At 41.1% G+C, this 14,646-nt stretch overlaps 1 protein-coding gene across 1 annotated transcript in view; it reads right to left on the bottom strand.

Moving 5' to 3' along the window:
- adam19a (ADAM metallopeptidase domain 19a) overlaps nt 1-14,646 on the bottom strand; it is a 195,339-nt gene that overhangs the window by 22,158 nt on the left and 158,535 nt on the right. Inside the window, exons 15-17 of the mRNA XM_061066522.1 lie at nt 12,975-13,083; nt 6,276-6,480; nt 2,002-2,079 (exon numbers count right to left, since the gene is read on the bottom strand). Coding sequence (XP_060922505.1) covers nt 2,002-2,079; nt 6,276-6,480; nt 12,975-13,083 — 392 coding nt within the window. The remainder of the gene's footprint in view (nt 1-2,001; nt 2,080-6,275; nt 6,481-12,974; nt 13,084-14,646) is intronic.

Raw genomic sequence — 14,646 nt, forward strand, 5'->3', positions numbered from 1 at the left:
AAAACTTGGAGAACAACCTTTTTTATGGGTGTATAGCTTACAGATAACATATATATACATAATAAGATAATATAACAGAGCGTTTGCACACATGGAAACAGAATGTTGAAAAGAATAAACACACAATGATTAAAATTAGGTGTAAAAGCCCAATGAAAGACCCCAAGGCCAAAAGAAAAATAGATTTCCCCAGTTTTAATCTGTATTCCCTCTTCTAATTGTTAACTTATCTCTTCTTTATGACAAATATATTTCACCAAAACAATAACATATTAAATTCACATCTGAATACCGGTCTCTTCTCTGCATTTAAAAATGTAATTTCTCTCCCAGTGACTAGGACTTTAGTCACACAGCGTTCACAGTATCCTATGATTCACCAGTTAAATCCACAGGCGCAGGTGAAAGTTGTTGTCATGACTTTCCACCTTGAGCTGCTAGTCACTACTTCTCTGCTTACGCACTTTCAGCACTATTATGTACCGTAGACGCCCATCAATAACCAATCTATTCCCTGTATAGCTTCATCAAAATCAATCAGCTAGATGTGTGTGTTTCCCAGGGTCTTGGACTGTGTTTTGTAGTGTGATGCAGTGATGGAACACACAATCCCGACTCCTTTCAGTCTACACTTGGGGCGGCTGTGGCTGAGGGGTAGAGCGGTCGTCCTCCAACCTGAAGGTCGGCGGTTTGATCCCCAGTCTGAACCATCTGCATGCCGAAGTGTCCTTGGGCAAGATGCTGAACCCTGAATGGCCGCCCATAGAATAACAAAGTGCTGCAAGTAGATGCACTGTATGAATGTGTGTGTGAATGGGTGAATGTGAAACTGTACTGTAAAGCGCTTTGAGTGGTCTTCATCAGACTAGAAAAGCGCTATATAAAAACAAATCCATTTACCATTTACACCAGCCCCAGGACAACGGCAGTGCTAACAGTGGGAATGACTGCCCTGCAGAGGGAACTGGGTTTTTTCTAACTGTCACCACAAAAACTGTAATTTACAATGGCTCAGACCTGTGGTTCTATATCCTGCAGTGGCACATACCAAGCAGACACAATTGACTGTGACGCTGAGGTTTTATTGATTTATATTTTCCAATGTCACATCAGTCGGTGACAATAAACTTTGCCTGCAGTGTTTATCCTAGAGAATGTTAAAGGCACGACAGAGGCCAGAGTTGTAAAAATGAAAAGTCCAGTTCCATCTGGTTGGACGGCTCACTGGCTGCTCTCAGGAGACAGTTTGTATCTTATTGGAAATGGAGGACATCTCACTCTCTCTATAGAGGTGGAATTTCCCATCAGTGACCATATCACTTTCTGGGTTTCATTTGGTGTCAGCGAGTAAGGATGGGATACACTTTACAGCGGTGTGTGCACATCTGTCTATACATTCAAGTTTTCATGCTCTGCTCTTTCTGCACAAATTCACTGAGATAATTTACATCTTGCTTGGAGCTAGCTTCAAGGACTGGTGAAAATAACTATCATTATGCAGAAGCTCGTATTTAATGGATTTTCTTTGAAAAATCATTCAGTGGGTCAACACCAGATCAATGCCAACATTCCCTTCTTTAGATAGCACCGTCAGAGGTCAACTTACAAGTTAAGGTCAAGTTAACTGACAAATAACTCTTATCTACATCCCCATCTTGTCTTCAAGTAACAAGTGTTTGAGTCCCAAACACTCCAGAGCTTGGTTACTGACTCATAAACTATGGATGATTATTCCTTATCTGCCTAAGGCTTGCTTGTACTGCTCCAATAAATACTTTATCACTTCAGTTGCTGTTGTATTCCAGCATTACATCTATTTTCCTGCCTTTCTCGACAGACTTGGCGACAGAGCTGCAGAGCGCTACCTTTGCCCAAGGACACAGTGTGACAATAAGATTAGGGAGCCTTGCCCAGCAGCTAAGTGAGTTGAGTCAGTTGCATGACTCGGTGTGCCTGTACGTGTGCGTTTGTGTGTGCGTGTGTGTGTATATGTGTGAATACCCCATTGCCATGACAGCGTGCGATGCATGTCTCCAGCTCGGCGAAAGAGGCATTTTGGCATCGGCGGTCTCGGCACACCTGTGGCAACACAAGCAGAATGATCACATACTGTTAAAAAGATTACAGTACACAAACACACACATATACACACACACCCACACACAAACAGACACAAACACACATGCTCTGATGGGCATGCTGCCAGTGCCCTTGGGCTTTGGAACAACCTGGCTGCCTGGGGAGATTGGGCAAGCATGAGAATCCTGTTTTAGATCAGAATTCTAAATTTAAATCAGAAATAGGAATTCAAAGATTGTAATGATGTTTTATTGAGCTGCTATTACCAAATACGTTCCTTATTTGAATAACATTTTAATTTTAACAGTAGCAGTGGTGTGATGTGCCATTTTATTCTGAGCTTTGTCAGTCATCTATCCTACAGTGTTGGGACAGATCATTTGAGAATAGGCAGGAGTAGAGTCATTAGTTTCAGGCACTGACACTAATCTAGGATGAAAGGCATTCAAAAGGTACAAAAGAGCTGAAGTCTGTTGTTTTGTCAGTTCATGCTGTGTGGGGAGGAGGTGATGGAGGAGTTGAAAACACAGATTTGAGTTGAAAATCCAAATTCTGTGAAGAGTGATCACAGTCAAACACAGATCTTCATTTCATCTGCATTCAAGTCCATACCCTTTTTTGAGTTTCCAGAAAATCTATAGCTTTTAGGGATGAGGGACAGAGTCTAAACGACAACTGAGTTTATGTATTGGAGAGTTAGTGAGGGCCAGCTTGTGGGTTGTGTCAGGGCAAGTATGAAAGACAAGACTTACAAGGTAGCTTAACACCTTACATATGAAACACTCTTTACAAACAGACAAAACACAAGCTACAATATATGACAACACTATATTAAGAACAAGGTTAAACTACAGAAGAGGCGCTGGAAGATGTTGGAAAGGTTTTATGGGGTGATATTTCCTTCACTCTTAAAATAATGATGTACACAGTTTTGTACCTTTGCCTTTTTCCATTTTCCAATATAGTTTTTGAATCTGAATGTTTTATCTTTAATTTACTACCGGAACCAGAGCCGTTCAAAAAGTGGGCACTCACTGTTCGGCACCATTAATATATAAGACATTTACTGCTTATAGATGTTGAACTAGCACAAGCATCTTGGACCAAAGAAAATGATTCCCCTCCCTCCCTCTGTGTGGAACATTTCGGTTGATGAAGATGATGAGGATGTGTTGAAGACAGGTCTTTAAAACTTATATAAGGACTGCAGTCAGCGACCCAGGGCTCTGCACATTCTCTGTGGGCCTATGCAGAAAATAGACATTGCTGAGCATGGCTGGCATCATTGCATAGCTACGCTGTAACCAGCCCATAGACTGATTTTATGTTTACAACCGACACTACTGCAGAGCTATCTGACCAGGGAATAAAGCTGATTCACACGATGTTAGTCTAACTGATGTTAGATGAACATTGGATGTGGGTCCTTGTCTGATGTCAAAGGAGCTTTTGTCTGAGCTATTTCATCTAAAAAACCTAGTTTCTTCAGTAGAGGGCTTCTTTGACCTGAATGTTGTTTTGCAGTCTGACATCTAACTTGGGACCGGGCGGAACTGGTTTCACAAGGAGGGCGTCACCTGCACTAACATTCACGCACAAATGCACTAACATGGTCACATGCCTGGACCAATAAAATAAAAAGAAGCTCAGATCAAAACACACACAGAAGTATTTACCCCACTGTATCTTTATACTAAAAAGTTGTTAGCTGCTGTATTTGTGATAAAATGACGTTTAAATTACTGACTGTCCTATCTCATTCTTATGAAGACAACTAATGAGTGTGTTTCTTAAAATTCCCAGCTGTTTCTTTCACAGAGGAATTTAAGGTTTTGGAGTTTTTCCACACCACCCTACAGCATACGCAGAAAAAATAAATAAAAAATTATTGGCTGTCAACATTCAAAGACATTATAGTCTGGATAAGGTTTAAAACTTGGAGAAAAGCACCAAACTTAACTTCATAGACCTCCTGAAAGGACACAGTGGCAATGGTAGAAAAAGTGCACCATCAGGGAGACTGTTTTCTTACTCCTAAGTTGCTCACACAGTCATATGCATAGTTTCAGCGATACCTTGGCTCCACCAGCTCATCCTCTTTCAATCCAATTACAACTTGACAAGCTCACCTTGAGCCAACCCCTAAAAGCTGTCAGAGTTTAAAATGTTCTCTCTCTGCCCTCATTCAGTTCAGCACCACCTCAGTTCTGGATACATGGTCATCTGCTCAAATCATCATCCTGAAGCCCCTCATCGAAGATTCCAGTCTGCTCCATAATTCATTATCACCACCAGTTCAGATCAAAAGCTCCTGATGCATTGTCCTCACACTACTCCGCTCCCTTCACTGGTTACCAGAGGCTGCCCGTATCCATTTCAAAACATGAGTACTTGCGTAACGTGCTGCGAACGGATCAGGTCCAGACGACAACCACGACATGGTCAAACGTTACACCCCAGCTCGTTCACTTCGCTTTGCTTCTGCGAATCAGCTTGTTGCTCCCTCACTGCCAGCTAACCACTCATCAGTGAGCTCCCCAACGACATCAGGACATCTTAAAGTTTACACATCTTCCACCACAAACTAAAAACACATCTCTTCAGACTATAGCTTGAATAAAAGTTTAAACTAACAATTTAGTAGCACTTAAATGACACTTAGATAGCACTTTGTAGTTCAGCTTTTTTTGAAGAAATTGTACTTTTTTGATTCTTGTTGTTCTGGGTTTGTACCCTCATGGTTGAATGCACTTATTGTAAGTCGCTTTTGATAAAAGCATCAGCTAAATGAAATGTAATGTAATGTCCCATTGTGTTCTACTTCCTGCTGGGGTCGAAGTTCCAAAGTATATTTCACAATAAATCATGTATCATTCTCATTTGTTCTCAGTTTCTCCTGACTAAAACAAACTTATACACTATGCACAAAACAGCACAACTCTTCAGGAGCAGCACGTGTCTGTTCTCGTGCTACTGCAGGTCGTAGTAGAGTACTTTTTATCTTTAGCACTCCATCCCTGTGTGTTACCGCTAATATCAGTTGGTACTGTATCTCCTGCTGAGCCTGTTCTTACTATTGTTAGCAGGGGGAATCAATTTAGTGTAGGTGATTGTGCGACCGTGTGATTAGAAGCGGCAGCTTTGTGCATTTATGGCTGACAAAAGGCCAGTTCAATATGATGACTCAAAATTCATCTGGCTGGATGGCAGACAATATTCTCTGCTGCCTATTTATAATATATTACTCATGCAGCACTATTCAGTTCTGCCCGCACAATAGCTGGAATTCAAGTGGCTGGAATATGCTGCAGAGGCAAAGCAATATAGACAGAGAAATAGAATTTACTGGTGGAAAAAAAAGGGGAGTGCAGATATCCCTCAGTGTGTGTGCATTTTCATATATTTATATGAATCTCACATGCATAATTCAGCTTTTATTTTGTATGTTTTTTGTGTGTTTCTGTAGGTGGATTTACTTGAGAGTTACACTCAATGCAGCAACTGGATTGGAAATGGGTTTCAAACAAGCACCTGACACAGCACAGGCCTTCTCCCACTGACACTTAGTTATGTACAAATTGGACTTCAGCGGGAGAATATTAATAACATGTCCTTTTGAAGGTATATCCGTTTGAGTTGACCTTCCAAAGTTGTTTTAGTAAAGAGACAACATTTGCATGCAGGATGCTGCAGTGAGGTTTGGGGATAACTTTCTTTTTTTAAACAAATCCTCATGAATCATGATCAGCTCTCAATATTTTTTAACTGTAACAGGAAAGAAAAAATAAAGTTCAGGGCAGCAGACCAAGCTGCAAATTATAAATTAGTTTGTTTAACTTCCCAGATAATCTGGCACCCTGAACTGAAACAGCAGCTACAGTTCATAACACATAGCTTAACATGTCAAAGCATGACATGGTGCGTCTGGCATTATGTTTCCAGGACTGAGAACACAGCTTTAGGTCCTGTGTGATTGACATGTGTTAAAAACCCTGTTAACCTCATGGTCACTCCATATTGAAATGTAGGAAAACTCCTTGTTCCCTTAGAAAACTTGATTCACTGTTCCAATTGAGTGTTGGATAATAAGATTAAAATTAGTTTGGAACCTTGACATATGCACAACAATTTCATCATCTTCATTGACCGACTTTTTGCCCCCCCCCCCCCCGTAACCCAGCCCATTGTGAACAAACCTTGCCCTCTCCGCACTTGGTGCCGGTCATGACGAGGCCGGGGTCAGGCAGGTCGCCCTGGCCATCCTGGGTGCTGTAGACGTAGGTCCCGCGACACTTCACCTCGATGCCATCTGTCCTGATGGTGGTGTCAATGGAAACAGCGTTGGTGCCTTTGGGCTTTTTGGCAGCACTGTGGCACTGAATCTTGCCGCATTTGGCATCGCTGGATGGAGATAAAAGCAAACAGAGAAATACTTTACTCGCATCTCTGCTCTGCTTCAGTCATATCTGTCATCATATCAACATCTTTATCAATATGTATCAACAGGTTAGAGCCCATCGGAGCTGAGCTTTGTCTCTTTCAGTATTATATCATCAGAGGAAAAAAAGGTCCCATTGTGTCTTTTATTGAACACCACTTTGGTCGACTGTGGTTGTTTCTATTTTAGACACTGACTTTGCTATTGATAATGACCATCATTAATAACAATCATGGATTGCTGACTAGAGGTGAGAGAAGTGAAAGAGTTGAAACCAGAAAGCAGAGAGAGCGACACAAAAACCACTACTCTGACTTGTTGACATAATACAATAACACAGTGGGTTTTTGCTATATAGTACCACATGTAGCCTTCTGTAATAACAAGTAATATTAGTTATTTCATTTTTAGGATTTGGGCAGGATGGTTTTAATATATGTGAAAGTTCTTTAAGATTACTATGATTTGGTTCCCTGCAGAGCATCAGTGCTCCATTAGCTGCTCTTGCCGTGGGATTATACTATTTGCTTGTTTGATTTTTTGGGAGATTTTCCTTTGTCTAGTCCGCCGTGGCAATTGAGCCCGATAGCAAGCAGACAGATGTTGTTATTGACTTTTGGGCGGATTTGCTATCTTTTCTTTTCTTTAGTTCTGTTTGTTTGTTATTCTGTTGTTTGCTTCCCCCACTAACCAATTACCTTGGTCGTGTTAATCCCAGCCAGACTGTCAGGCCGGGTTTAGGAAGGGACATGTTTGTTCATTGTTTGCAGTGAAAGAATCACGCGTGCAACATTAAAAGTGTTTATTCACTTATTGTGCAAAACGTATTGATTGCTGTGAACACAGTGTGATAGTGTCATTCCTAATGCTCGTGACTAGCAGTGGGTGTAACATTTGAAAAGTTTAAAAAACTACATTGAACATAAAGTGTGCTTGGTCAGACAATGATCTGTTTTTATATAGCGTTTATATATTGTCTTGATGGCCACTCATAGCTCTATATAGTACAGTTTGAACAGTCACACACACACATTCAAGTGTATCTATGTGCAGCACTTTCTCTTTCACACATGAATCACATGCTACAAAGTCTTCAGGGGCAGTTTGAGGTTCAGAGTCTTCGCCACGATACACAAAATGGGGGAAACTGAGTTTGAAACGCCAACCTCCTGGTTATTAGACGACCTGCGCTAACTGAGACACAGTCACCCATGTTTGTCCCTTGTAGTGCAATCAACATACATGTAAATCCTTCCAGATGCTATGTGTATAGCTACGAAAACCAGTCTGTTACCTTTTACATGGACAAACACTGTCTGTCTACACAATCAGAGGTGTGATGGTTTGTGTGAGGGAGGTCTGGTATATAGCCTGGATTATTGTCTCAGTCCCAGAGTCCTGTAGATGATGCTGCTGCTGTAGGAACAGCTGATATTTTTGTCATGAGCTCATGAGCTTCACGCTCAGCTAAAAAAGAGAATTTGTCTTGTTTTATTTTGATCAATATGGTGGATCCACCGAAGGATGTAAAGTAGAGAGGACAACATTTCTCTGATCACTCATTTTAAATGTAAATGTACTTCAAATATACCATCCTGCTCATTCCTGTAATTATCCTGTCAGTCACATACTGCAGATATAGGTCAGTATCTTGTTCACTTTAAACATCACAGTGATGAAAAATATGATCTCAGTGGTTTGGACGATGGTGTGTGATTGTTGGCTGGTTTGACTGTTGCTGAACCTGCTGTTCTCCTGAGATGGCAACAGACCTTTTAATTAAGAATGGAGCTAAAAATAAAAAAGAATATCCAGTGAGCTGCAGCTCTGTGGACGTAAACATCTTGCTGATGAGGGAGGTCAGAGGGGAATGGTCACACTGGTTGGAGCTGATATAAGGGCCACGGTGACTCAGGGATATTTGTGTTGGCCCTCACCCTGAGTTAATCTGCAGTGATAACAAGACAGATAAATCTGGTGTGTGTGAATAAGTCAGCAGGGACACCGACTCCAGCATTTCTAGGTCTTCAGTAAGAATATCAATGATGATTTTGGAGTGGATGTGAATTGACTGTTGACTTAATTCTAACATGAGGGAAATGATGATGAAGGCAAAGGCTCTTTATATGTCTGAACCCAAGAGAACCATTAAAAAAAACAAACAGATAAAATGTGTGGGATGTAAATGTAATTCACGGCTCTTAAGGCAAATTTATACTTCTGCCTTGAAAGGCGTCACCAACTAACTAACACAACACAATGTGACGGATAGCAACAACATACGTCTCTCAGTGGTCAGATAAGCAATCAGTACATAGCAATTTTCTTGCCGCCTCCACCTTTAAATCTGACCACTTCTTTTTATCTCAGGCACTGTCCTCTCTGTCTTATCCACTGCATTAACTGCAGCAGCAAAATGGTACCACTTAGCCCTTTTTATTTAAGTACTAGTGATACCACTGCTGTTGCCAACAACCACATGAGTGACTCACAAGCACCTAATGTCAGCGTCAGAAAGGTTGTGCTTCTTGAGGCATACCCATGTACGCACGTTTCCAGGGTGACTGATTAATGAAGCAGACGTTTGTCTGCCGAGGCAGAGAGACAACATTGACAAGTACGTCATCAAGGGGAATCACATACATACACTGTAGGCTCCAGGCAGGAACCTAGCATAGACCAGCCAGCTACCATTGTCGACCAACATTTCATACAATAAAATACACATCTGTATGTGAGGCGGGAATGTATTTGTGCCTGCCTCTGAATACAATAAATAAATACATATTAAATCATGTGTGAGAAATTTAGGGTGCATGTGAAAGTAGTTGGTTGTACAGAATATACAATGAGGAATTCAAAATGTTGTGGTATTACATTTTTTAGACCATTTTTCAGAAAAGGACAAGACAAGACAAGCTGCGGCTCAGGAGATATAACAGCAGTTCGATCTCCGTCTCCACAAATCCACTGCAAAGTGAGCTCAGGCAAGATACTGAACCCCAAATTGCCCCTGACGGCCGGGTCAGCAGTGCATGATCGATGAATAATAAGAGAAAGTGCTGCACATAGATGCACTGTAGGAATGTGTGTGTGAATGGGTGACTGACAAAACTGTACTGTGAAGTGGTCATCAAGACTAGGAAAGAAGAATGTAAATACAGAAGATAGGATCAGATAAATAAGATGGGATAGCCTTGGACACCTACAGGTAACATTTACACATAGTGCAATAAAAAACAATGCTACAACATACTGATATTTCAACCTTGGAGGAGAAAGGGGCTTTAATGGACAGGGGGGTGGACAAAGGAGTGTATGAAACAGTGGTGCTGGGACCATCTGTCTGAGGTCTTAGGGGAGGAGCTGCTATTCATAATGGAGGACGTGAGTTGGGTCTGAGTGTATTTTTTGGTCATGACAAATTATGCTATGTTGAAAAATTGAAGCCTGCAGATTAGGATGTTAATGGACTCCCATAATGTTCATGGCTGTGTGTTTAAGTCGGTTGTTCTGAGCCTTTGATTGCACTGTCAAGAGGCCAAGCCATGCATTGCAGCACAGCACGCTCTCTACTGCTGCATGATAGATGAGAAGCTGCACTACCACACTCACACCAGAGGTTCTGAGCCTCCCCAGGAAGAGAAGCCTGGAGCAAACCTCCCTCACATGGACCTTCCACACTCGTAACAACAAAAGAGATTATTTTATATGTAGTAATGAGAAGTTTCTTTGGTTCCCTTTCATGTTGTACCAAATACAACGAATTCCATCAGAACTGCCAAACAAGAAAATACATGAGGACAGACGTATGAATTGTTTAAACAAATCAGATTTTTCATGTACCTACATTTGTCCATTCCTAGATGGCAGGTGTGAGGCTTTAGGGGGCAAGAGTCATATACCTAATTTTTTTGTCAGCATTTTCATCTTCTTGATTAATATGCAGATTCAAACTGGTAAATGAAAATACACACATCATCCACACACACACACACACACACACATTGAGTGTGTCCTGAGGAAAACAAGTGGATCAGAGAATGATGGGAGGATAGCAGCTGTGTGTAGATTATTCACGTCTTAATAACAGAAAGATAGTCATTAACATATCCTCTTATCAGCACTGTGACTCAATTCGGCCAGAAAACACTCTAATGACTCCTGCGGGACTTCATAATAGATTAGGGCAGCAGTGGATCATACAAGGCAGCCGTCAGCCACCTTAATCCGTTAGCTCATTTACATAAATAAATCGCTAATTTGGCTCCATTAATTTGCTCTGGCAGAGTTCCATGGTAACTGTCTCTGAGCGACCTGTGCTGACAATGTATGTCGGGCCTGGCTCTGCAATGTGAGGGAGATGTAGTGATGAAACAAAACGTGTGCTTGCAAACTCAGTAAGATTTGAAAATAACCAAATGTTCAAATGATGACTACATGGCTAGAGAAGGGAAGTGTGTCCGTGACTTTATTATCATTTCGTCAAAGCTGCATATTATTATTTTGTGTAGAAGATTAATAACAGTTATTTTTTTGTGTACACTAAGGAGACTCCTTTTGTATCTAAATCTAAGAAGAATGTTCACTCTCCATTTTAGCTCATGTTTGGTCTCCACCAACAGTGCAGAGGAAATATCTGGTCCTTCAGCAGCTTAATGTTTCACCAGCTGCTCTCTGACTTTGTGTGTCTGCTGTTTGTAGATGAGCGGTAGTGGACAGTGGCTACACCTGAGCTCCTTCAATTGAAACAACTGTTACTAGTGAACAAAAGGCTGATGTGAACATTGAAACTGATGCAGACAGTAGACATGAGGGCTGTTAAACCAAAAACAACGAGCTGGAAGAGGCTGCAAAGCTCTGTAGAACTAAAGGGTGATGAGCCCTTTGTCCACTGGTCAAAAAACCCACCAACACCCACTAATATCAAACTTTCTGAAATGGGAATGAATACACTCATCAATCACTCCCGGGTCTGTAGTAAAGACACTTTTTTATTGACTCTGGTACCGATCAGCAACAATGGAAACATGACACCCAGGTGAACGCACTAATTTCTTCTTCCCCTTCTATATCTCTTTTTTTTAAATTGTGAAAAACCTTTGACAGCAATTTTTTTACTTTGCATTGTGCAAAATGCAACAGTGTCAAGACAGTGAGGTGAGAGAGAGCTTCTCAGTTTCCGACAGATTTGTGATGTCTAACATGATTCCCCGGGGGCACAGCACAGAGGCAATCTCCTCTACTGCCTTTAGAACAGAGTCACCTTATTTTAGGTTTAAAAACCATGCCTGCTAATATTGGTGTAAAAAGGCACTGATGAAAAATCTCTGTGGGTTAAAGAAACTGCACCACACGCCTTTTTTTGAAAGGAAGGAGCAGCTCTATAGAGTCACACAGCATCATGTAACTCTGTTTCCAGCAGTGGAAAGAATCTATCAGATGTCAAAGATCATCAGTGACCCAGTTCACCAATCACCTGTTCCAACTCCTCACATCTGACAAGAGAAACCGGACAACACACGCGCACACAGACACAAATACTTTTTTCAGTGTCCTGTGCATGTCAATGTATGTTCCCGTCTTCTTTCTCCAGGGTCAACCTGCCCCCTCCCAGTTATACACATGTAGAAGGGTTGGATTGTGGAAGTTTGAAGCAGGGATTGGAGACTGAAAGCAGCCGGAAAAGCAGACTGGCCAGAGAGCCATGTGGCAGTGTGGGTGTGTACAGGATTTGCTGGGCTATTCCCTTTGTTTGGAATATGGAGACTTATGATTTAACTCTGGGCTTACTTTGCACCAACTCTGTTATCTGTTATGGGTACTGGCCCTCCCCCTTTTGTACAGGTTTACTTTCAGTTTCCGCTTCGCCCCATTTTAGTTTGGTTATGTTGAACACACATTATTTTGTCATAACTTCAGGTCTGTGTCTTCCTTTGGATCTGGACCTATGTCATTTGTCTTAATCTCTTCATTGCTCCAGACACCTTGCATGGTAAAAATGCTGAAAGTTAAATGTTAAAAGAAGGAAACAAGAAAGTAAATATTATACGATACTAACGCCCTGTAAACACTAAGGGATATTTTTGCAAAACACACTTCTTACTCTGTGTGAGAGCCTCTGGTCTACATGCAAACAGAGACATCACAGTTTACTTCTCACATGCACGCTGTTGGTTTGTGTAATGAGAATGCGTCAAAAACAACAGCTATACATTGATTTCTCTAAATCTGCTTAGAACTGATACATCTAATTACTAGTTTGCAACTAAATTTAGCATCACTGCACCAATAACCGACATGAGCAGACGCCTGCCTCACCCAATATTACCTGTGTCTTTTATGTGGACAGAGATTAATTTTTTTTAAAAGAGGGGGAAATATCTGATAAAAAAATGTAGTTTCATGTTTTTATATTTAAGACAATATTTCTCCTGTGTGTAAATGTGTCTCTTACATCTTTGCACACTTCATGTAGTTGCCATGCTCATCTTTCCCACAGTTTCCGAAAGCGTTTCCTGCAGCGTTGACGTCTTCGAAGCAGGCGTCATGGGCGGGCCGAGCTCCTGAAAAGACAGTGCATTGCATCAGGACTCGGGCTCCTTTAATGCTGCTGCTAACAGTGTTAGCAATGACCTTCACAACTGATGGTTACGTCCTGACTTACAAAGCTCATGGTAACAGAAACAGACACCGCTTAAATAGGTCTGAGGGACCTGCTTGTGCACTGTAGAGATGAGGTTCTCACCATGTACACAGTGCAACCCCTCTGCGCAGAAAACTCATTTTCAGGAACAGACAGATATTTTCGGGAAATATGCTTGTTTGGTGGCCGAGCCAGAATCAAATTAAAAGATCAATATTCATCTCATCCACTACCTGGAGGGAGAAAAGGCAGCTCGGCTTTGCTCCCACATTAAACATACTGTTGGATAATGTGTTAACATGTACACCCACTCAGTTTGTTAGCAACACTTAAACTAATTCAGTCTAAAACAGTCACAATATGAGTGAAGTAAATATTACAAAAACCTCTAACTGCTAACTGAGAGAAGAGTAGCTATTTCTTGACTAATTCATAATAATAATTTATTGACTTATACATCTACTGCTACTCTCCTCAGCTAATACTTTTCACAAAACGTCTAATTGTTATTTAACATCCCATTTATTTGCTGATGCATTGGCATATGGCAGCTCTAGCAACTTAAGTATACTGGCGGTTCAGGGAAATGTTTAACGACCTCAGGGGACACAGATAAGTGACAGAGATTGCTGTGGTATCGTCTAAGGCTCTGTTCATTCCTGATGTTAACATCTGTCCCGATCGGATCACTTGAGACAGATGGTAACGACAGGGCCACAGTTGAAAAGAGTGATGGAGTATCAGGGCAACACAGAGGGGAAGAGGAATCTAACATGTCAAGGACAAAGAATAATAAATTGTAGGTGTTTTGAGGATAAAATCTTTGTATTATAGTGATTTAAATAATTTTATCGTTCTATCTTAGTAAGCAGGATTATGAAACAACTACTGGACGGTTTATTACAGAGCTTGAAAGGGGGATGCAGTATGGGTCAGGGAAGAACATATATTATTTTTATGCAGATCTGAATAAATGGGTAAATGCAGGAATTTTGTTTCATGTTCTTTGCAGCATTTCCCACAGAATTTATTCAATCTATAACAGCAACAGCAACAGATTCCAAGTGACAGGTGCTCAGATTGAAGAATGACAGACACATTCTTGCCTTAGAGAGAAAACTGCCTTGCATGCCACTCAACTCAACGACCGGTCTGATTTTTTGCATGGACAGGAACAACTTTATGGACGACAGCGCAAGTGAGCACACAGCAATTAGTACTGCAAATAGCACTGTATGGATATCAGCAAAGGAGAAAATTACTAAGATAGAGATCTATTGTGCAATTATGGGAAGTGTAAAAAAAAGGTTGGTTCATTATGACACTGTAGCAGGACATATTAGAATATCGGGGGACACCATCGCCTAGATAATTAATGGGAAACACCGCTTTGACGTGGCCTTAGGGCATTAGTCTTGCTGAGTGATGCAAGTGTGCACCCTTCTAGTTTAATGTATTTCTAAGTTAACTTCATATAATTTGT

The sequence above is a fragment of the Limanda limanda genome, chromosome 22, assembly GCF_963576545.1.
Source record: "Limanda limanda chromosome 22, fLimLim1.1, whole genome shotgun sequence".
NCBI classification, from domain to species: domain Eukaryota; kingdom Metazoa; phylum Chordata; class Actinopteri; order Pleuronectiformes; family Pleuronectidae; genus Limanda; species Limanda limanda.